The sequence below is a fragment of the Passer montanus genome, unplaced genomic scaffold (assembly GCF_014805655.1).
Source record: "Passer montanus isolate IOZ18808 unplaced genomic scaffold, ASM1480565v1 scaffold48, whole genome shotgun sequence".
NCBI classification, from domain to species: Eukaryota; Metazoa; Chordata; class Aves; order Passeriformes; family Passeridae; genus Passer; species Passer montanus.
This window is the reverse complement of record NW_024369707.1, coordinates 5,123,271-5,147,798: the sequence shown is the minus strand read 5'-3', so window position 1 is coordinate 5,147,798 and position 24,528 is coordinate 5,123,271. Positions and strand designations below refer to the sequence as shown.

Sequence of the window (24,528 nt, the reverse complement as noted above, 5' to 3'; positions counted from 1 at the left end):
TGGCAAGTTTGTCAAACTTTTCCAGATTCCCTCTCTGACTCCCAGATACCCCAAGGAAGCAGTGAGCCACACAACATACTGATCAACCAGCATTCAGACATTCCAAGTGTTACAGAGGCAGCCAGTGCTGTATTTGAGCCTGTGAAGGCTGTCAGCAACTGTGAGGGATAAAGATGCTTTCCAGTCTGTCTCCATCCTTTCCCTGTGAGAAAGTATCATGAAACAAGTGCAACCACCTTGTGTGGCTGCAGTTTGTGTCCTCTGTGTATATTATATTGTAGGCTGTGCTCACCCCATCCACCAAAATTAGCATTTCTTTGGCACCTCAGCCAGGTCCAAGGCATCTCAGGAAAGGATCCTGTGGTACTCTGTAGATAAGAACCTCTGCAGAGCTCTGAAGGGCAGCCAGATGAACCAGAGGAGATGGCTGTATGAGCTGGCAAGCAGAACACAGCACAGGGTTACACATCCCTAAGTGGGATCACACAGCAATTGCTCATGTCTCAGCTCACTAGTTCTTTGTGGGCCTTTGACCTGCTGCAGCTCATTCAGTTCCAATACAACACACCCAACAAGCTCTCCCAGAACCTACAATTTGTACATGGGACACGCAAAGGAAGAGCCAGAGCACAAAATGCAGATTGTGCTTTCACAGGATGGAAAAAAAGATGGATCATCCAAATAGACTAAGTCAATATCAAGAAATATTTTATTGTACATGTAATCAAAATTTAAAAAACAGACAAGGAGGAGCAAAGAACAGATTTATCTAGATTCTCTTAACTATGAAGGGTACAGAAATACAACTAGGAAAGAATTAACACATATTAGTACCCTTTGCTCCCCTTCCCTGCCCCAATGGAAGAGGTTACACAAGCGAGATCTGTAATGCTTCAAATCAAGGCTTCTCAGTAATTGCACACTTGAGCTGACATAGCTAAGTATGTTCAGTTTGATGAGAGAATGAGTGCCTTCAAAATAGTTGTTTATAAACAAAACTACTCTCTCTTTAGTGGTTTGTGAGCATTACTCATTCAACACCAAGAGTATACTTAAAAGACTAATGATTTAGTGGCCATAACTGTCATTATATCTGAACTGACACAATCTTTAAGTATATCAATTATAGAAAATAGATTCCTTAGGCAGTAGAGAATATATTATCTGGTGGCAAAAACATAATGTAAAGAAGCACAGGAAGTATTCACAGGGAGGGGAGAGGGGAGCTGCGTGCTAAGCAGGGGCACATTGAGTAATCAGAACTAAGAAATGAGTTCTGGAATGCTAACTGAAAAGGAGTCACACCTCAGCATCAGGAGTATAGGTTTCAGAATGTCTAGGTTTAAAAATATGGTACTCATTGCACACCTACATCAATCTCACACCTGAACTCATACCCTAGATCCTCCTAACCTATTACAGTGGGACATTAAACAATTCTAGCACTGCAATTCATGTTCTGCCTTACATGCTGTGAGGAAGAAGGCATCTGTTCTCTTCCAGAACCAGACAGGACGAAGTCTGAAAGTGAATGCAGAGACTTCCCAGAGCTTATGCACCCCACAACACTTTCCTCCCTAGTTTAGAAGGGTGAAGGCCTTCAGAGTATAAAGCTGCAACTGTTCTTCCACTGTAAGCTGATTTTCTCTCAACATTTGGAAATAAGCCTTCCCAAAAAACCTAAGCTATACAGCATGTAGGCAGAGTTGAATCAAATGGGTGTGACAAGTGTTAAATCCTGGACTGAAGGCAAGACAAGTTTTGGGATCCCCACAAAAGATGGTTTTGTTTATTCTTCAGTGGCCTAATAAGGCCAACAAATAAAAACTCTTCACAAAACTTCCAGAGAAGGCCCATGGAAAAGCAGACAAAGTAACAGTAACTATCATATTTTGTATTCTAATGCCCTTTGGAGACTATCAGATTTTTGGCTTAAAATGCAAGTGAATCACGATGCATTAATGATCTTAATCTATTTCAGCCTACAGCATGGTCCAATGCAGATTATTAGTGTCAAGTTACACACCTAGGACTTGAATTCACCAACACTCATAGCACCACTTGATTGTTGCTGTAAGTAAAGACAGTCTAACCCTTAACTCTTCTGCCAGAAAGAGTGTATTAGCTTTGAAACTGTGAAACACCACCTATTCCAGGCCAGCTGACCTACCTTTTTTTGTCCTCACACATATTGCATGTCTTCAGAAAAATCTTAACAGCTCCAAGCTTAAACTCTGCGACATATCACCTTAGCTTCCAAAGTTACAAAATAAATTCTTCTTTACAGTCGTTAAATGTAGGAGATTTACTCAACTGACAAACCAGTTTACTGACAGTATCTCTCACTAGTTGTTTCCCTTATGTGCCAACTGCACAGTCATAAAAGCCTCACAGCTCTTTTTCATATTTCTCAGCTTTGAAACAGGAAAGGATCAATATAGGTATCTCAGGATAACACTCCTAGGTGCAGGGGAAAAAGCAGCTGTTCTGTACCTCAGTAATTATTGCTCAGTATTTATCTGTTTTAAGCAACATCAAGACAGTATTTGAATTTATGCTGTACTTTAGCAGAGACAGATTCCCTAACATTAAAGAACATCAGCCTTTCCACAGAAAAAAATCTCTAAAATTTAGCTGGCCATTTCTTCTTAAACATTCCTTGTAACAAGTTCAGATTTATTTAGGTTTCCATTCTAACAACATTACAGCTGTCAGAGTACATGGCTCATACCTGTGACCAGTCTTTAGGGTAGGTGGGCTGCACGTTTTCATAACTATAGAAGTTTATCAGCTATGCTAAAACACTACATAAAAAGCCTGGGATTGTTTGCAGACTCACCAGCTACCTACACAGAACAGCTGTTTCACAAAAGTGATTTCACTAACAATTGAACTTGAAGACAAACACTACAAGAAAGCCAATAAAAGATCTTGTGTGATCAAAGGTTCTCTTACTATCTCATCTGAAAGAAGTTACCTTCCACTTTAAACTATCTCATCCTTCCATAGGAATAACCAACATACCTTTTGGAGGCAATTTAGATAGTGACTGCTCAAAAACATTTCAACAGAACTGCTTTTTGGATGAGAAAATAAGTTATTTTACTGTTTGCACAAATTGAATTTACTACACTTGTTTTACTCTGGTAATATTTTAGCTACAAGGTATCTGTACAAGATATATCAGCAGAGATAGCACATTGTTAACACTACATATGTAAACTGAGAGACAACAGGTCCTTCCACCCAGGTGTCATATTGCAGATAAACTGTTTATGTCAGTCTGAGAGGCTGCGGAACCGCACTTCAGCACCACGGAGATTCCCGGGGAGCCCAACAGAAAAGCTGTGCTCTACAAGGGTGACTGTCCATCCTGGAACAGCAGCAAGAGGAGAATCAAGCAACCAGTGTTTGCAGTAATATTCTTGAGGAGGGTTCCATTAATTCGGTGCATATTGCTGTACATAAGGTGCATAAACCTGCCACGGAGGAGATCAGCGGGAAGAGAATCCAGTGGCAAGGCTGCAACCAACTACTGGTGTCATGTCCCAGATCTGGAGGAGAATTGTGGAGAATTACACAGCATTAGTGTCAGGCTCACAGGTCTTTCTGCAAGAGGCATAGAAGCAAAGCAAAGATATCCCCGGACACAACGTAACAACTCCTTTTTAACTATGCTTGAGGAAAATCTCATAAAGAGTTACAGCAGCATTACAAACCAAAAGCCAAATTTGGAGCTCAAGAGTCTTGAACTTCTGTGTAGGTCTGTTTTAAGAAGTGCTATGCGGTTTGTCACAAACTGCAAATGCTTAGAGCCAAACAAGAACAGGATGGCACAGTCTCAGTTCTGACACGCATGGTGAATGTAGAGCCCAGGCACAGCAAGATTTTGTCTCAGTCTGAGCTCCATGTCACTGCCTCATAACAAGGGCTTGCAGTGGCCATGCTCCAAGCCATGAAGCTCAGAGCAAAGGAACCTGCACATTTCCTCAGGTCTGTGTCTTTAAGGCTGCTGGCAGATTCTCCTGCTGCCCATGCCTCTATGTTTGTTCAGAGACACAACAGCTGCACTCCATACAGTGGAGTTACAAGTCATTTCCTCATTCAGCTGCAGAAGAACAGGTTAGCAAATACAATCCCTTCCTCACACAATAGACAGCTTGTAGCAATAGTTGTCAGAAAGAAAGGAAGAATATGCAAAAATGAACTTTCTATTAAATATCTCCTAGAAATGCAGGAAAGAGATGCAGCAATACCTTCACAATCCGGTCGCTCCCACAAGTCACCATGAGCCCTCTGGAGATGTCCATGGACATGTGTGAAATGTTGTGCTTGCCTTCATGAAAAGTTGCCAGGGAAGTACGGCTGCACAAAAACAATTGAAATGAAAGCCAGCCATCAGATGAAGCTTCATGGCATCATTATAGTAGTGCAAAATAAACTGAAAAGAAAATTAGGTTGCTCAAGTACTAATAAATCTATTCCAAGAGTTGCAGTGCCGTATTAAAGAGGACAGAATTAAATTAGCTAAGACATGCAAAGGCACTGCTTGTGGAGTTGTACAGGTGTGACATTTCCTGGCTTCTGCAGCCTGACTGTAAATAATACTACAGCAGAAGTGGGACACTGAATTAGCAAATATTTCTACTCCTGGTTCACAAATTAAAGTTCAGGTATATTTTTCCCCTGCTGGCTACAGAAGCTAACTAGAGCACAGCATCCTACTTTTCAAAAAACCCAACTCCAAGCAAACAAAAAGTCCCAACAATGAAAAACCCAATAACGCAACAAAAAATCCCAAACACTCCCAAAATTTTCACATCTGATTACTCTGTTCATACCAAGAGAGAAGGGGTTTCTTCACTTCTAAGAAAAGTTTAATGAGGGAAAATAATGTTGTTTAAATAGCGAAAATAATGTTGAGCTCTGAAAAATATTCCCAATGTTTTAAAAAGTGTACATGAACTAATGCACATACATCCTGGCAGCTGTAATGCATTGTCTGGCACCCACTTAGCAATGTTAAGTGCAATCAATAGCTTTTAACTAAACTGAAATGTATCTTGAGACAAATGTATCTCAAGTCTAGATCTGGGCTCCTGGAAAAGAAGAACTAAAAAAGGGTAAAAATGTTGTAATTCCATATCTGATCCAAATGCACTTGCAGAGGCAGATGGGGGATCTCTGCCATCACAGTGCTTTCAGTCCCCAAGGCTTAACAGCAGAGAGCCAGCTCAGTGTGCTCTGTAGCACTGTGTGTGGATGTGGAGCAAGCCCAAGGGTTTCTGCACAGCAGCAGTGTTATTACAGTTTATTACTCCCTAATACTCACTCTTCATCCTTGATCGACTCAAAACAGGAATCACAGACACGGACCTGGAACTCAAACCCCATGATTGGGTAGCTCGACCGTTTGGTGCTGCACTTGCCACACACTGCTTGCCCACATTTTCTGCAATGATGCTTCATGGAGGAAGAAGAAAATAAAAAGTCAGTATACTATGACACCGTACAAGTGTCCACTGCACAACAAAAACAACACTTCTGTTTGCAGCCTGTTAGAAAGCAACCTGCTAGGAAACACCCTGTTTCTTCAACCAAAGACCAACGTCTCTGGAGTTCTGAACAGTGGTTTGGATCATTAATGGATTTACCACCATATTCTGTGTATATCCTCTTCTCTGGCAAGCTCCTTCTGGGAAAAGGGGAAAAAGAGGCTTAAACAAACAACCAGTTAAAAACATTCTGGTGCATTAAGAACACGGCCATTAGTGCTTCACTAGATGCTCACTGGAGAGAGCATCTACATTCTCTGCTATGGAGAACCATTTGCCATTTTTCCTAGCACAGCCTGCTTTGGCCTGTGGCAGAAGTTCGATGCAACAATTTCACAGAATTTGTCTGTGAAATGTCTTAGCAGTGCTAGAAGCCGTAACTTCTCAATATACCTCACTTCAAAGCAGAAAAAATACCAAGAGATGAAAAGATCTACCAGCCTTAGTGGACTTCTATTTACATTTTGCTGAAGTACAGCTAAGCCCTGAAACCAGCCATCTCACCTGTCTCAACCCTATCGTCTTTGTGTCCCACATTTGCTTTATATTCCAGAAGAAAGGTTGCTCACACTTCTGACAGGAATCACTTTCTAGCCACTGAGGAGCCTACAAAAGAACAGGAAATGTAAGCAATCAGAATTGTTTTCCCCTTACACAACAGTCAAGGAAGTTTAAGAACCCAAAGTCTTACTTGGAAAGATGCCCTGGTTCAGTTCTGGAAATTACAACAATAAATTGCCTAAAGCACAGTACAAAGAAAGTTTAGCACAAAAACCTCAAACCCAAGAACACAGTTATTGGTTACCTACACACCTCCTACACTTTTTAAGCCTACAGGAATATGTTATATTACTGCCTCAATAAGAAAACTCATTCAAACACCTACATTGCTAAACCTGCTGCAGGCATTCAAAGACTGCTGCTCTGGTTGTCTGGATGGCTTTTAAGGACCAGTGTCGTCCAAACTGCAGAAGCTGTGAGGCAGTAATCCCCTTTAAGAATGGGGGTGTCCAGAAGTAAATTCTGTGAGTAATCATCTTTTCTACTTTCATGGGATTGCAGTGTGAAATAATTAGGAATTCATCTGCATTTTCCATCCTGCCCCCATCTTGGTTAAGCATCCCTTCTCACACCCACACACTTTTTCTGCCATAAATGGACTGGGCCAAATGAAAATAGAGCTTTTACACATTTCAGCTCTCTCAGATACTTTAACTGAACATCCCTCTAAGAGATAGAGAGGCACAATATTTTTAGTACATGGACTTGAATTTGAACATGTATATTCTATACAAATTTATACATCTCATGAGGGAGTCTGCCTGCAACTTGACAGGAGGACAGCTGGAACAACAAAGAATTTTTTCTTTTCAATTCACTTACATTGCTGACAATAAGAAAACAAGAGCATTCTCACTTGTACCACCACGAATATGAACTGATGCAGAAAGAAAGTGTATGGCTGGGTCAATTGCTGTGTACTGAGATCTTTAAAAAAAAAGTTGCCTGGGGACTGAACCTCTGCCTTCTGAACTGCATCTCAAAATCTGCCTCTCACTTCTTTACCTGCTTTGACACAAGCTGAGAACTTATTTCAAGATTATTGAGGCACAGTCCTTTGGTTTCTTTACTGCAAGAGTTTGACTGCTTTAGATTGTTCCAGAAGCAAAGGCCACAGCCATTCCAGTGAACCTGTTGTCTCTGAGATAAAACTCTAAGCAGTCCCAAGCATCTTCTGCACTCTTCCTGTCCTGGGAACCCATTTACTACAATGCAGCATGGACAGCCATTAGAACAGAACAGGCTTCAATAATATAATTCAGCTTTAAAGTGTCAGACAACATGAGGAAAGCAGCCTGCAGAACTGACCAAGGAAAGTCACATTAGTCTCTGAAAAGGAGAAAAAAAATCTTTGAGCTATGCCATGAAGTTACCTCTTCTCGGCTGATATCCATGTTCCAAACAGCAATTCCCCCATCAGCTGAACAAGACACCAGCTGCCGTGTCAGCTGGAGGTAGCAGATAGCCTGCACCTTGTCACTGCAGACAAAGCACACACTAGTTACCCACAGGTACTCAAACAAAGCTTTCTCAGCAAACCCTGAGTTATACTTGTAAATAAAGCTACTGAGGAAGCCCCAAACTGATTTTCAGTTTGCTAAGTCCACTGAGTAGAGCTCTGAGGATGAGTGAACAGATGCTGTCACCTGAGCACTACCCTGGCATCAGGATGTTGCTGAGAGTGTTCTTACAGGCCTGACCAGAATACCAGAGGTACAGTTCCATGTTAACATTTGCTGGCAGAAAGCCCTGATGGTAACTGAGTGTCAACTGACTCAGAGTGCGTGTGCAAATACTCTCCTGTGTTGGCAAGGAGAGCCACTTGTCAAAACAGAAACAAGTGGGTAAATAAAGAGAAATATTTGTTTCAAGATGCAACTAAGCAGAGAGAGGTTCCACTTTTGCTAACAAATCACAGTAAGGCAGGTTGTAGCTGCAAAGCAAAGTATGTCTTCCCCAATAAGACAATTTAATCCTACAGAAAATCATGTCAAAACAAAAATCTGCCTTAAGAATTTAAACAAAGAATCTGACTAGTATCAGACTGCTTTGCAGCAACTAAATTGAATTAAAAAGTCATTCTGCTTCTCAGAAGAACTTACTTTCCCATTCAGTACAAAGAGAACCTAACTTTACAAGTCTTCACCGGGACACATGAGGCAGCAGTAACAGCAGTATAAAGTCCTCCAGTCACTGACTTCAGTTACTTTTTTTTTACCAAGGCTCTATTTTTAATTCTTTAGCTATAAGACTAAACTCTCAAGATTTAACAGGTGTTCTAGAGCTAAGGCTATCTGTCTTGATCAAGGTAGATGGAAGCATCTATGGAACTAGACAAGAGGGGAACACATAATACAAATATCTTTAAATATAAACAGAATCTCTACTACCAGTGCATTTCTAAGTAGAATATATCTTCAGTGGTGAACTGCCTGTCAAATTGAATTAGAGCCCTACATTTAAAAATGACAGCTAGTGTTGGGTCTCTAAAAATTAAGAGTTGATTGTTACAACTACCTCAGCTTCAGAAGAGGGGAAACATGACACTTTCTGAAGTTGAGAGACTACCCCTGTAATTTAGCCAATCAGTTATCACTGACAGAAAGACAGAGAGAACAGGAACGTATTGAAGCTTATTTTATATGCATACATGAATATGCTTATACATGAAAGTTTTAGCCCTCCTCTCACAGGTAACTCAGTGCAGTATTTACAATACAGACACATGCAATTTTTACATAAAGGCGAAACCAGATTATTTAGGTTTTTTACCCACCTCTTTCTATAAACTACTTCTGTGTTACTTCTAAACCATGGTAATACTAACGTATTAAACATGAAAAAGAAAAAAGATTTATCAGTAAGGTCTTCCTAGTACTGTTTATCCTTCTTTCCCTTCAAAGTACCCAGGGTTCTGCAAAGAGTAATTTTCTCCATTATTGACAATGATTCAAATATCTTGCCACGCTATTGAGTCTGCCTGGGACTGTGTGTTCATTACAGGATGTGTATGAAAAATAGGACTGCATTACATACTGATGTCCCTGGAGCAGCAGCGTTCGCCCCTTCCTTCCTCCAATATCCCACATGATAATGCTGTGGTCAGAGGCACCTGAGAAGAGCAGTCGCTGGACAGGATCCCACCACAGGGAAGTAATACTCCCTAGGAAAGAACATTCTGCAGTTAGATGTAAGGGACTGGCTCCCCAACACAGTGATGCCCTCCTGGAGCATTAAAGTGAAACCTGAGGTACTGCCTTACTCCACTAACATATTGGAAGCCTTAAGGCAAAGGAAGCATCCAACAGCAAAGTGCAGTCCTGACAGAGGCAAGCAGTACTGGACAATAGAACAGATGTCCCTAAGAAAACAGACACAGCATAAGCCAGAAAGTCTGAGTTCTGCCCCTTGTATTTAGGTAGGTGATTTTAAGAGTTGCCAGGCTGCTATGTGAGCTTTGGAAGATAGAAGCACCAACACTTGCCAAGCAGAAACCAGTATCTACAACACAGTGGGGTGCTTGGTCAGTGGTTGCAGCACAGCTCACAGTGTTCTCAGCTAAAGCAACTCCCTCATGTAACCATTTAAAACCTTAAAATAGCTGGACTAAGAAACAAAGTGAGAACTTCACTGCTGTTAGCAAATCTGCCACTACTCACTAAATTACAAAACTAGATTTCAGAAGGCTCAGTGTGACTGTGAATTAGGGATAGAAAGAAATGAGTCATCTGACAGTAGCAGCCTTATACTAAACCCATACCCATGGTAACCTAGCCAGTACACTAAAGGAGTAATTTTGTTACTCATGCCACCTAAAGTTGTGAAGTTGGGACATTTCATTTCCTTGCAGAAATCCTTCCCTTTAGAGAATCCTTCCATTGCTCACTTGTCATCAAAAGCCTTGTTAATCTGACACCAAGATGATAAATGGTAATTAGAGCCCAAATCAGTTCTTTCCAATGGTCTGAAGAAAGACTTTTTTGCCTCCTTTAGGGCTATGCTGTTTTCAGACTGACCCATTGGGAAATAGCATGTGCTCCAAAAAAGGCATTAACACTTTGAGTATTATCTCAGCATTACACAGAGCAGGCTGTTATACATGGTGAATTCTGGAAGCTAAGAAAAAACTCTGAAACCATTTAAACTGCAAAGCAACTGCTGGCTTATGAAGTCACACTTTGCAAGAGCTAGAAAGCAAACAAGATGAAATCAGACTTTTAAAGTCTGTCAAACAGAACTGCACTCAAAGGAGAATTGGTGCCATTTAAGTTTAGAGTTACTAGATCTTGAGAATATTGCACAAATATGCTGGAGAAAAAAAGTCACACGTAATATGATTTGCTTTTAAAAAAAAAGTAATAAAGAAAAGAAGTTGAAATAACTAGTACAATACCACTTGAAGAAAAATCTGTTTCTGCCCCTGAAATAATTTTTTATGGTAGCTCAGTTCTTGTTTTAAGGATTACAGTCCCCATATGGAAATATATGAGCCAAAGATGGCTGCTGTGTGGACAGCACTGCTGAAGCTGGTGCTTGGAAGCCCATCACAACTCAAGTGACAGAACACACACTACAAGAAAGTACCACAGAGACAAACTGCTTTCAGACTAACTGTAACATCTACCAAGAAGTTGCATTTGAATACAGACCAGTGCAAAAGAGAAGCAAAGGAGTCTCTGGGGCCAACAGAATTATTTTATTCTAAACTGAAGCAATCTGAAATTCTCCTTGAAAGCAGAATAGAAATTTATCACTTGAAAATCTCAACTTGCCTCCTGCATTCAAAACCAGCTGTATCATTTTACAATCATCTGTAGATCAGGAGTCTACCCAGCTTTAACAAAGCCTACTCTGTACTTCCAGCTGTTAAACAAGGCAGCCTTTTCCAGTGGGTCAGAGACTCATCACCCAGCAGTTCATCCCTACCCACATGCAAAGTGTCAGCTGATTTGAAAGTTGCAAGTACCACATGGGACAAGGCATTCTCTTGTTTATTTTTCTCAGCATATTATTAAGTTACACATTATTTTGTGATTTGAGTTCTTGCCTTACTCATTGCAACAGACAGTGAGTGGCTCTGTATCATGTTATGGACCACCTGATTCTTCATCTGATATAAGGACTTCAGCTGTACTGTAGAGGATGAGACATTTGCCTTACACTAGGCAGTTTTTCCAATGTTGAGACTAAAGCTTTTAAAGGTGGCCATCTAGTGGATAACGTGTTTAACTGAATGCATGTGTTTACTTTTATTTTTCATCTATAATAAAAATACCTGTAAGTATTTATAAGGCTAAGATTTCCCTTCAGCAAGAATGTGTTTGTTCTTTAATAGGAAGTCAAGTACAGCTTTCAACAGCTTATGATAACCACTACCTTGGACTGTTTTTTCACTCACTATCTCCCCTAAGAGGCAGATACGCAACTGAGCATCTCACCCCAACTTACAAAAAGATGCCATGTCTGGGACAAGTGGCTTTAAGACAAAGAGTTCCTTTACCTTCATGCCCTTTAAGGGTTGTGATAACTGAACAGGTATTCTGCTCCAGCTTCAGAAGAGTGATCTGTCCAGAATAATCACCAACAAATGCGTGCTGAGTTTCATGATCGTATCTGAACACCAGTCAAGGAGAAGCTTCATTTGTTCAAAGAGTATTTTACATGACTGAAACAATCAGCTATAGAGTAAAAAAAAATGGAAAAGAACATTTTAATATGCCAGATAAATTTACATAGTTACTTTTAAAGTGGCTGGAGATTGAAATAAACCTTTTTGATTCCTTCCTTCTCATCACACTTCCCTACATGTGCAAGTAAAACTGTACAGAAAATAAGAGAAGAGTTTTAGACAGCCACTGGAGAAAGCCATGCCCTAGCTTAAGGCAAGCCAAGTAGCTTCAGACCATTTCTAGCAGCTGTTTACAGAACACACTCATGAGTGTCTACAAGATGCCAAAACTCATCAAGCTACTGTTGCAGTGCAGAGCTCTCTGCAACCATTAGGAGCACCTCACTGGACACTGGGCTGCATTCAGTCTTACCTAGTATCTTCTTCAATAAACCCTTTGTTTTCTAGCATGTTTGTAGTTGATATCCCCAGGAGAGGGAAACCAAGATACAAAGATGCTGACTCTCCACAAGGAGTTCACCTTACAGTGGAAGTACACCCACAATGTTCTAGCTGTTGCCAAGGTGAGACTGTCCAATTTCTTGTCCTGTTCTGGACTTCCCAGTTCACCAATGCAGCTCCTCGAGTGTGGTATTGAAAACTGACCTAATTTCAGAAGGGATTCTGTCAGTTAGCACTGAGATAAAAGCCACACCACATCCTAACATGGGATCCATTACCAAGGTGACACATTGGGAAAAGCATTACACCTCGTAACAGTTCTGACACTCTGTTTTTGCCACGATGCAACTATGAACTCCAGAAACCAGAGCATGACAAGCCAATGGAACTAGGTAAATTGCTGCTTTTAGAAGACTTTTGTTATTCAGAATATAAGCAAGAGCTATGAAAGACCCATGCAGCTGACACCACATAACCCAAGAGCTATGTATAAACTTACTTAGGTGTCCTCCTTGAACCACACAAAAACACAAGCAGCAGATAGAAAAGTAGCCTCTGCTATCCAACAGAGGTTAACTTTAAGACAGTCTACCAAAAAGCCCACCACCCTGAGTGAAAATGCAGAGGCTCTGCCATCTGATGACAATCCAAAATCTCTTAAGCCTTCAGGATCATGAGATAAACAATTTGCTTTCAACAAATCCTCTAACTCCCTGCACATGTGATCCTTTCTTCATCTTGAAGTTCAGGCTTGCCTTATCCCCACTAATCCAGTAAAGAATAGGCACTCTGCTGTGTTTTTCAGAAGCTTACACACAGGATCATTAACAATGTTCTAAGGAACCTCCTGATAGGGAGGCCAAGCATCTAGTACACACACCAGCAAGCTGGTTCTTCCAAACACAAATCCAAAGGCAGATAAATTAAAATGGATTTTCAAATGTCAAGTTCTTCAGTGGAAATTTATTTTTATATTGATACAAAAGGTCATATTATTTTCTCCATTTTAATAATAAACTGCCATTATTTGCAATAGCATTAGCTATAGAAGCCACTGAATTCACTGAGGCTCAGACTGTTCACCAGTCTGCAATACACACACCAGCTTTAACCTGTTCTGTGCTGCATTCAGCTGAGGTGAGCTGCACATGGAATGTTTTGTGGGACACAACTCCCCTGGACTGTAAAAAAGAGCAGCAGTACAACAGCACAAACCTGACAGTTCTTCAGTCAGTAAGGCAGGGTCTGCAGAGATGGGAAACCTCAGAAGGACAGACATCAGCTGGCAAGTGAGTTTTCCTCCCAGATTCTTACCAGGACACAGGTAAATAGCCTCTCTAGAGAGGGCTTCATGTTTTCAAGAGATGATGTTGACCTGCTTAATTTTTCAATCCTGCTACTTCTAAAACATTATTGCCATCAAACCTCATACAGCAACCAATACCTTCAGTTACTGTCTGGCCACATCTAAACTGCCACCATTAACAAGTGCTAAAAAAATAGGTTTGGTTTAGTTTAGTTTGCTTTCAAAAACTTTGATATGTGAACTGCCTTTCAAGCTACTGGTTTGTAGTCTTTTACATAGGGCAAAGAATGCCCTGAAGTACTTACAGCTGAATAGATAGAGTATCTAAGCTGCAAATGCTGCAGTTAAACATAGTTTGCAGAAAACAAATTGTACACAGACAAAATACTACTGGTGAATAAAGTTTCAATATACCTGGTAGCTTAAAGATAGAGAAGATTAACTTGAGCAAAGACAGAAAAATTAAAGCAGTCCAAAGGGGTTTCATGATGTTTTATGCTCTGGAAGGACTCAAAGGCACATTGGCATCTGTTGAACAAAGTGACTTACCAGGAAGTCTGTGGACCAGGCTATAGATACTGTCACTGCCACAAGATGCTACAGACACCTCAAAATTAGGAACCAGTACAGACTGGGATTTCTGCAGCTCAAGGTGTCTTCTGCTATCTAATACCCACTAACAGAAATAAAGGTATTAAACTTCTAATGAGAATAAGGGTTAGCAGACATGCAAGAAATGTCACTCTAGTTTTTATGCATGAAAAGTTGGGAATAAACTGAGGTAAAGGAACAAAGTACTCTTCCGTTTTCAGAGTAGCAAGCATTTTTTAAAGGATACTGTAGACACGAGGCCCAAGAGGTGAAGTAATGTCTGCCCAGCATGCTCCCACTCCTGGTGCACATCCAGCTGATACACTTGTCATGACCTGTGCTGATAAGCCACTCTGATGCCAGGCAGAAAGTAATAGCAGACACTCGATTCTGGTGAGCTGTGACAAGAAAAAGATTCTGGCTATTTTTCCCCAAAAATCAAAGTGCTGTATACTTCCATTCCAATTCAGACAGACAGAGGTTGAAGATGATATCTAGGCAACGCCCCAGGGAGATCTTTCACCATTATATTGTACTTGCATCTTGGCTGAATGAAAAGGTCCCCATAGCTCTGTTTAGGATTTGCCTCCTGAATAGCTCGAGTGAACCAAACCCATCACTCAGCTGATGTAGGCCTTTCCCCAGAGAGAAGCTGAGTCCAGCCCAGACACCCAAGGTTAAGGAACAGACAAACCCTCAGCTTCCTCTAGCTAGCTCAGGACTTCTGAGCAACACCTCTAAAAACTTGAATTGCTTTACTAAACCCATCTTTTCCTAACCCCAGAGATCTATGCTCACATTCATTATCCTAAGCACCTGAAAGGATATCTAGTCCATGGCATTCAAACTGCTTCCTGTGACAGCAACCAAATCCCACCCAGCTTTGTTGAGAATGCTGCCACTATGCAAGAAGTTACACATGCTTTAAAAAGAAGCCTCCCCTGCCCCCCAAGGTGCAAGTACTTCCCTTGACTGAATTGTCAAATCATCTCCCTTAGGATAAAGGGAGCTTTTGTTGCTTTAAGAACAAGGTCTTTTTCTCCCAAGCAAGAACATTGCTTCTATCAGTGTCAGGGAGTCACAAGACAAACTGCACTTTGTTTTGCTACATAATCTGCAGTCTTTAAGAGCTTCCTTCAGGCCTTATACCCTAATATTCCAACTTTAACTAACAAGTGAGTTTTGTATTTCTCTAAAGGATGTGTGTAGACAAATGCTGAAATTAGTATCTCTATAAATATTAGAACAATCCCACAAACCCTGTTTCCCACATACTGGAAAAATTAGCTCTTTTTCATCCCTGTTGCTTTCCTAGGATGACAGAGAAGGTACGGACTCTTACCTTGAGCTAGGAGTAACCAAGCACATTGATTACAAGAAGTAAGGACACAAACTGCAAATACCAAAATCACCTTTAGGAAGCTCTTACACCAACACTCATGTAGTACAACTACCCCAGCTGAAGAGCAAATCCAAGCTCACTAGTTCTGGTTCATTACACTGCAGCCTAATGATGGAGTGAACTTGATAATGACTACAACTTGGACTCAGCTGTCTGACAGAACATTTTTCTTATGGCAGTTATCCCCCAGCTAAGAGACAATTGTAAGGTCAGTCAGAATTAAAGCATACTTGGATTTGATTAATCTGTGACTGTGTCCAGTTTCCCAAGCATTGTAGATTCCTTCCCTTTACACAAATGTTAGTGTAGATAGTGGTTAACTGTTTACCTGGATAGGTCTTCACAAAGTTCATCTTATTAAAGTCCTCAGAAATATGAAACTCCTAAAAGCAAAGAGAAATTGTTAGAAGATACCACAGCGGCTTAAGCAACATTGATACCCAAAAAGAAGCAGCAACCTCACAGACCAAAATTTGCATAGCAGCAGTATATCCCACAAAAAAGAGGCAACTTCTCAGCCTGGAGCAAAGCCCACTGAAATACCAACTGTGAATTAAGGTTTTAAGTGAACTGAATTTTCAGCAGGAAACATCCTTTCAGAACTGAGTTTACTGAAGGGAGATTATAGGAAGAGGTAAGATCTTATTTGTCCCAAGCAGAAGCAAACAAAACTATCTCGTAGTACTTAAGATTTGTGTGTTTGTGACTTCACAATGGACAGGTTTAAGTGACAGTGTTCTCTATTTGATCCACTAGACTTAATAAAATTTTAGAAGTCTCAACTGGAAATTTCCAGTAGCTATCACTAGGATTCTATGCAGTTCTTTGTAGGCTATTCATAGCAGTTATCTGTAGAATCACTCTTTATGACACTCATGCAGTACCCTGGCTCCTTATGGGGCAGTTATTATTTTGACCTTATTTTCATAGAGAAAGGAAAGCACTAAAGCATCTGAGAGTCACAAGATTTCCCTCCTTTACCAAGGGGGGAAGAATAAAACCCAGTTTCTGTTCTGCCAAGTGTATGCTCTCCAAGACAGGGACAGCAACTACAGCAAGAACACACAAAGAGAGAAGAATTCCCAGCAAGGTAAGAGATGAACCCAGCCTCTTATAATTTTAGAGCTGGTGTTGAAATTTCTACATCATAAAAATATCTGCAGCAAGCAAATCTAGAGATGTGTGCATGGCAGGATAGGGACAGATCCATGTTCCTGGCTAGGGGCAAACCAACTGCAGTTCACAACCCCTGTCAGAGCACCACCATGGCACTCTGCCCAGCTTACTGTACTGCCCTCAAAATAACTCCCTGGCCAAGTGTAATTGTTTGGGTCTACTGCTGCACTAATGGCTCAAGGGCTTCTTGAGGCTACCTGGCTCACATCTAGCCAGAAGAACCTTTGCTTTGCAGTCCTCCCACATACATCTCAGTTGAACTGCCAAGAGCTCAGCCATTTAGCAGTAGCTGCATTCCAAAACAAATGGAAAGAAAACAGACTATCAGCTGCCAGCAACACATGGACAATCTGAGCAATTCTAACCTACATTCAGAAGAAAAGTCAGAACAACTTACCATGATAGCTCCATTATCCTGGCCAACAAATATCCGCCTGCTGTCATGATGATAAGCCATGGCAGAACATGGTGCTGTCAAAAAAAGCAAGTACATTACAGTATTTAAATAGAGGTATTAGGATACACACGACTTTAATAAAAGTCAATTCTTTCACTCAGGACAAAAACTGTTTAAGTAGTTAGATAGAAACTAGTCTGCCTAGTTAACATCCCTTGGAATGACAGTTCAATTCCCACGTGTGAAGCTGAGGACAGCAACATGACTACTGTAACTCCAATATACCAACAGGAACCATATGCAAACATGATTTCCTGCCACAAGGTGCAACTCAGCAAGAGGAATTTTACACAGAAAAAGCTGAAAAGATGAGCTAACAGCAACAGTTGGTTACACTTAAGAACTTGAGCTCACTAAAATTATCTCAAATGCAGCCCTGAAAGAAAAAAATGCACACCTTGGAAAGCTGAGAGTATTCTTACATCTCAACTTTCAGACAGTAGTTAGAAAAGCTCACTTAACTGGCAGACAAATTATCTGCCATCATCTGAGGCACCTCCAGCTGCACATCCACAATGATTTACCTGGTGAAGGATGTGGTTCTGACTGAACACTGCCACAGATCTCATCCACCATGCAGCTAGTTTCAAATCAAAGTCTGAGCTAGATTTGCTGCAAAGTTCCCAAAATCAAGATCATTGAGGGAATCCAGCCCTTGGGGAGATGAGGAGGTATTCCTACACACAGCACAGGTACAAAACCCATACTAACCACTTACCACATCCATACTGTACTTACATGCCATGGTGTGATAGATGCTGGGCCAGTACTGCCCACTGTCTCTCTTCAGCCATACCCGGATTGTCCTGTGCCATGGGAAGAGCAGGAAGAAGCCAGCTGTAAGTGCATCACTCCCCACATCTGAATCACTTCATTACTTATGGATCAGCTCCACTGCCCTTAGCTTTTGTGCTGCTCAAATATAATAAAGGAACGACATAACAGAAATAACAGCACTCAAATACTGCTCTAACATAACAAGAATACTGGTACTAAGAATAGGCACCCTTGAAAGTGCCAACACCCTTAGATTTGGAAAAGTTTTCTTTAAAACTATTTATACATGAAGCTTCAGTAGTATGAAATGTAAATACTATTTCAGCTCACTTCAGAAATTGCTACAAATTGCATCCCTTTACTCCCTTCTTGCCTCTGGCTGATATTAAGCCAAATTGCAGAAACTTTCTATCTTTGGCAGAGCCAAACCACAGTTTGTTTATAGCAGATTAAGTGTCTGGTACATCAAAAAAAAATGCAAATCATTTCTTAGGGAAGTCCAAACTTTTAAATTTTTACAGCATCTCTGTGTAACTCACCCTTCAGCAAGCCAGATACTGAATATTAATAACAGAAGCACTTCATTTTCTAGACCAGCACATTACGACATGTCCATCCCCAAATATGAAGAATCCATAGAGGACAGCATATCTAACTCAGTATTATTTCCTCTGAGCCATGCCTCTAATCCCTCATGTAGGAATGCAAAGGACAAGCAACATTAGTTGCTGTTGGTTTGCACGGCTTCTCTGCCCTAAGTATGATCAGGATTGATGAGCCAGTCTAATGTTAACTGAAAAGCTGACAAGATTATTTGGACAGCATGCTAAGATTCTTTATAAAATTTGCTTTAGTTTGCAATCTTCCAGAATCATCTCTTGGAAGGAAAGGATAAGTGGTCTTGTGAACATTTAGCATTACACTACTCTGATGACTGTCAAATCCTGGGAGGAGGATGAAAGAGTATCAGCAAGGAAGTGGAAGTTATTGTCAAAGCATTTCTACGACAGACACATTGAAGAAACTCTACATCAAGAAGTTAAGAGCACACATGTAGACAGTGTTAAGGTTAAGTCCCCTTGAAATTTCATCTCCAAACCATTGTTTGCCTTTTTGTTACTGCTTAAATCCAACTTCCTCATTCCTAAATGATCTGTAAATATATGTCCCTGGAAACACTGTCTAGAGGCTTCACTGAGATGTGCTGTTCTATTTACTGTTAGCTAATAAAAGTTCTGCTATTTAGATTTCTCTAGAAAAATACTAGGGGACTGATCAGTCAGACATCATGTAGGATCAACAGTAAAAAGTTTAACAAAAAGAGCACAGAAGGGACCCAGTGTCTTGCATCACAAACAGAACTTCTCAGAAGTTTTACTGCTCAAAATACAACAGCAGCATTCTTATTTTGCAATCCATTTAAAGGCTTTTCCTTAAAAGACCATTCAAATATAAAGCAGACAATGCCCACCCTTAATGTACTACTTTTTGAAAACTTGAAAGCAATACAGGTGAGCATACGCTGCCCCAAAACAACGATTTTCAGCTTTTAAATCAAGTTACTTTTTTACCAGTTTAAGGCACTAATATTTTGCATTAAGACTGTCTCTCAAAAGCCATCACTTCCTCCTTACAATAATCAACAGCCTACCTTATGCCAGTGAGTCACCACTTCAGAGGAGCAGTTGCTATTTCTTGGTAACACAGAACATGGGAAAAACAATATTTTCAAGTCATTGTAATGATGCCTAATAGCACAGGTTGGCACCTATGCACCTTTACCAGCTTTTAAACGTGCTTTTTAAAGCAGCTCCATCATACTCAAACTGTTCTGAACATCTCAGATGGTGACTTCCACACTTACTAATTCAACTCTTCACTTCTAGGCAAAGTTATGTAATTATCTTTTATTTTAAAGAATTACATGATAAGTTATCATGGTGATCAAAATCATGCATTGCTGATTTTTCAAAAGCAGACTTCGATTCCTCTCAGTATTGTGGTTAATTGTACTGAACTAGAATAAAGGAAGCAAAGATCCATTTTTTCTAAGAAATTATTTAATGGGAGTATAACTTCTGTGCTGATCATCAATGGTACAGCACCTCAGTGAAGTTGACAGCCTAAGCAAATAGCTGCAAGAGTTAGCAAAATTAACTTCTGAAAGCTTCTTATTTTGGTTTAAGTAAGATTTAGACTCTGCTCGCCTCATGCTTGCAAAGATAAGCTGTCAGACTGCTTTGTATCTAATTATATAAAGCTCTGACTGAGCAAAATTTGAAGAGATCATTCCACAGCAGTCAGCAAGTGACCTCTGCCAAAATGCCACTTCTCCCTGGTTCTCCCTCCTACAGACCTGTTTTTGTGATGCATCTCCTTATCTTGGGACAAATTAATTTGTAAAATACTAGTTCTTAAAGCACTAGAGAAGACCTCCGGTAATGCTGCTTCCACAATCTCCTTCAACCACTCAACTGCCTTAGAGTCTTTAGCACTTTCCTCAAAACTTGGTCATTATTTAATGAAGAATCCTGGGCTCAGTACCTGAGAAGAGCTGGCTACCACTCACTTCTCCTTAAGCATTCCCTACCAAGGGCCTGGAAAGACACAGGTTTGTTTGACAGCAGTCTCAGTAAGGATATAAAAATGCTGGAATTCATTCAGAGATACAGACTTAAAAAATTCTAGACTCATATCTCTGAGAGTAGCAGAAGGAAGCAAAACATTTAAAAAAAAAATTAGAAATTGCCTCCAAACTTCCCTAACATTCAGTACTGAAGCAGAAGATGCTTTCAGCTGGGCAGCATGCACATTTATACAAGACAATTCAAAGGGATTTTGGCATAGGATTTTTTCATGTAATATAAAGAAAGACACTCAAAAGCCATCTTCAAACAATACTGACTGTGGCCTTACCAATTTCTAATAGTTTTTATTGTTCTCAATCACTGTTTCATTTACAGAGTGAGTAAGCAGCCAAGAGTGTTGGAGAAAAACAACAAACCTGGGGTTTGAGAGCAGAGACAATGCTGTGCTCCCACAGTGTCTGTGCTCCTGCTACACCAGCTGCCCTCTGAAAGTCACCAGGTGCCACAGAGGGAGAAGTGATGGAAGACCTGCAGCCAAATCCCAGCCTGTTACAATACCAGCACTGCTGCAGGTCCTACACACTGCATCAGCCCTGTTCCCAGCACTGCATCTCCTAACTCCTTCAAAACACCAACAACTGCTTTCCTACTCAAAATCAACCATTGGCAGTTGTTTTCCTAGCAAGGACAGAATACTGCCTCTTTCTCGTAGCTTATATCAAAAACATTTATACTGTTATCAACCTTGTTCCCAAAACAGCATTAGGAATCTGGTTTAATCACAGAGCAATGTAAGCTCAAAGACACAGCTGATAGTTTTATTAAATTTCTGCTAAAACCAAACCATGTTTTTGACCAATAAATAAGTTTCACATGCAAAAAAACCAACAAAAGCTAATACTGTACTTTAAGCAGCTACTGATGGTCACCAAACAGCAGCACTGAAATGTGTCAGTGACTCCAGACTCCTGCAGTAAATACATGACTTTCAGCTTGCATTTAGGGTCTTGTACACAGCTGATCATCCCTCAGCATTCCCAGCTGCAGCTGGCAAACACTCCTCTTGCCTTAGCTATTTGTCTGCTGAGGGACACACTGCAACAATTCCCAACATTGTCTTGCAGCCAGGGTCAGACAAGATGCCAACAGGGACACAGAGTTAATCATCCTTTCTAGATAAGTTCTGAGAAAGCTTCACAGATGGCAAGTGTCCTGCTGAAAAATCCGATTGGGAAAATTAACTCTTGGTCTCCTGCAGGTATTCTTGTTTCTTTTTTCCTCTTTAAAAGTGAAAAAAAAATCATAGAAATTCACAGATCTACTACGGAATTTTTTGTATCCTCTGAAAAAATAAAACCATTACTTTTCATTCTAGGAAATATAATTTAAAATAGGAAGAACTATAATGAGTAGCTGTAATAAGAGAATAATCTGCAACATTCCCAGGGAATGTTTGTGCACCAATGTTTTCCTCACTACCCAACTTGTAAACACATTCCTCTGACTGGTTATTATGAAATACTTGACAGCCTTAGCTGCATTAAGATGCAATAAAAAATACTTGAGCCCTGCTCTTAGTACACAGAGCAGCTCTTGTGCTCCTTGTACTCTGCACTTTGCTGCCAGGAGCACAAGCAGTTACGCAGCATTAACACCTACACCCCACTTGTAGAGAGCAAACAGGGGAGCACTGTTTGACAACATGCTGAACTGTAGGTGAAAGCTTTGATGTACTGGAGGAGGTATTCCAGATTAGAGGTAATACAGGTTTCTGAAAGTTTATTAAGATTTCATTTCTCACAGTAAGGTGGGTGACACAAATTCAGCCACAAGCCCACAGACTCACTTGTAATTGCACACACCAAAGGTGGGTGGTGGCCTCTCTCTCCTTGCACAGGTCTGTATCTGACATCAAAACTTGCCCAGATAAAGATGCAGCTCCATCCTTGGCTCTTATCAGCAGTCTAAGCATGCAGACTGCTTAACCTTCAGCATTAAGACCTTGAGTTTAAACACTGGCACTGTCTGCCCACAGGCAAGCCTCTGCAAGCCTGTATCATGAAACTCTGTAAATGCTGAACCCTGATATGGAGACTTAAAAATCTTTATTTCCTCTTCTCTCCTTCAGGAAGCCCATCAAACTAAACACAAACAATAACACCTAAGTGACTGGAATGAAAGGAAGCTGCCCATTCCCATCCAAAATGTACTGCACAAAGCCATCTCCCATAGGAAGGGAGGACACAAACCAACTAGACACCTGATCTGTTTGCGCTTTTTGACCTAAAAATAAATTCCAGAAAACCCATTTCAGATAACACCGTTGCTCTGCTGATTTTCAGCACTCATATCCTCCTATTTCTCACAAGGTCAAGCTTTTCAAACAAAAATTCATGTAAATACTAATGCAAATTTAGTTTTACAAGTTTTATAGTACAACAGTAAAATTATCCCCACACCAAGCTACACCTCCAAGAATGCACTTTTGTACTTTTAAAAGCACACCGTTGCTTCAAATGGAGTCACAGTTTCTTAAGAAGCATCTCCCATTCCTCTTCACCTTTAAGCGTCACTTTCCACATGGCACAGGTAAATTCCATCTCTCCCTACACACTGCAGATCCCTCACCACTCTCCTGGCCACAACCCTCTGTACTACCTGCTTCCTCATTCCCACTTTCCTTCCATCCGAGTAACTGTTTAACAACATTAGCTCCTGTGGCAGACGAGCCAGCGCCGAGAAGCAGGGTCAGACTCTGAAGACACCTTCTCTTCCAAGCAGAAAGCGCCGTGCACAGCAGCTCATCGCCCCCTCTCCCCTCAGATCTGCCAACTCACTCCCTGAACGGCTTCGGCCAGGGGGAAGCATGTTTGGGACCTGCACACCGAGCCATCAGAATGGGCTCGTTCCACCGGCGCAGCTCGGGAAGCTCCAACTCTCCCGACGGGCACGGGAAGCAGTGACACACTGCAAGTGCAAGAGCGGAAGGCCGAGGGAAACACACTCCCTGACTCCCGGTTCTGCTCATAAGCCCTGCAGGACCCATTCAGAGAGGACGAGCTGTGCTTTTCCCGGGGCTCCGCAGCGGCAGGACAGCGCGCACGGAGCACCGCAGCTTCCCCCGCCGCTGGGAAAGGGCCAGCCCCGCGTCCCGAACCGGGCGGCCCGAGCCAACCCTCCCTCAGCTGACGGCATCTTCCTCCCTGGGACCGCGGCTCCGCGGATCTCCTCACGGCCGCGGAGTCCCTGCGCCTCCCGGCAAAGGCACAGCGCACAGCCGGATCGCCCTCAGCAGCCCCGCTGCCCCGGCTCCCGCCCCAGCCCCGCGGCCCGGCCCTGCCCGCCGGGGAGCGGGCCCCGGGTCACCTGTCCTCGCCGGCCGTGATGACGCCGTCCTCCTTGGGGATGAGCAGCGCGGCGCTCACGGCGTCCTGGTGCCCCTCGACCTTGCTGAGCAGGACGGGCCGGCGGCTCTGCGGCCGCGAGTGGATCTCGGCGGCCATGGCCCGTCAGGCTGCGGGCAGCGGCGCCGCCCCGCCGCGCCGAGCTGTCCCGAGCAGCGGCGCAGCCCCGCCGCGCGCCGCTGCCGTCACGGGCGGGGCGGGCCGCGCCAGCCGAACTCACCGGAATAGAAGGGCCGCGGGCCGTACTTCATAGAAGAGCGGGGAAACCCATCTGAGGGGCGGGCTGCGGTGTCCCCTCCGGTGTCCCCGGGCTCCGCACAGGTTTCTGTGCTCTCCCGTGCGCTCTGTCCAGGAAAAGCCGCCGTGACCCCGGCTGAAGGAGCCCGGTCGCTGCCCGCCCCCGCTGGCATGGGGCCACCGCCAGGCAGCAAAGGAAAGGCTGTTCCCCCTGGAGTAATTAACGGAGGGATATGGGCTGAGGCAGGATGTGTAGTCACAGGAAATACATTAGCTCCTTTCTGTCTGTTGAAGCAGCTGTAATCCTTCATCCTATAAGTTCTTAAGCAGCTGGATTGTGCTGTTATTTTCTCTGTGTTCACTGCACGGGAATGTTGGCCACATAGCTGGGTAACCAGCAGCAG

The 24,528-nt window shown here is 42.0% G+C and overlaps 1 protein-coding gene across 1 annotated transcript; it reads right to left on the bottom strand.

The window, feature by feature from the left end:
* Positions 1-691: 691 nt before the first annotated feature.
* On the bottom strand, positions 692-24,199 carry WDFY1 (WD repeat and FYVE domain containing 1). Its single transcript, XM_039722281.1, has 12 exons — positions 23,850-24,199; positions 17,857-17,924; positions 17,059-17,132; positions 15,814-15,868; positions 14,331-14,481; positions 11,617-11,729; positions 9,153-9,279; positions 7,490-7,595; positions 6,060-6,161; positions 5,333-5,463; positions 4,257-4,365; positions 692-3,554 (listed from the first exon to the last, which is right to left on the bottom strand). The coding sequence occupies exons 1-12, from the start codon at positions 23,984-23,986 to the stop codon at positions 3,495-3,497; spliced, it is 1,233 nt and encodes a 410-aa protein (XP_039578215.1). The 5' UTR covers positions 23,987-24,199; the 3' UTR covers positions 692-3,494.
* Positions 24,200-24,528: the final 329 nt, after the last annotated feature.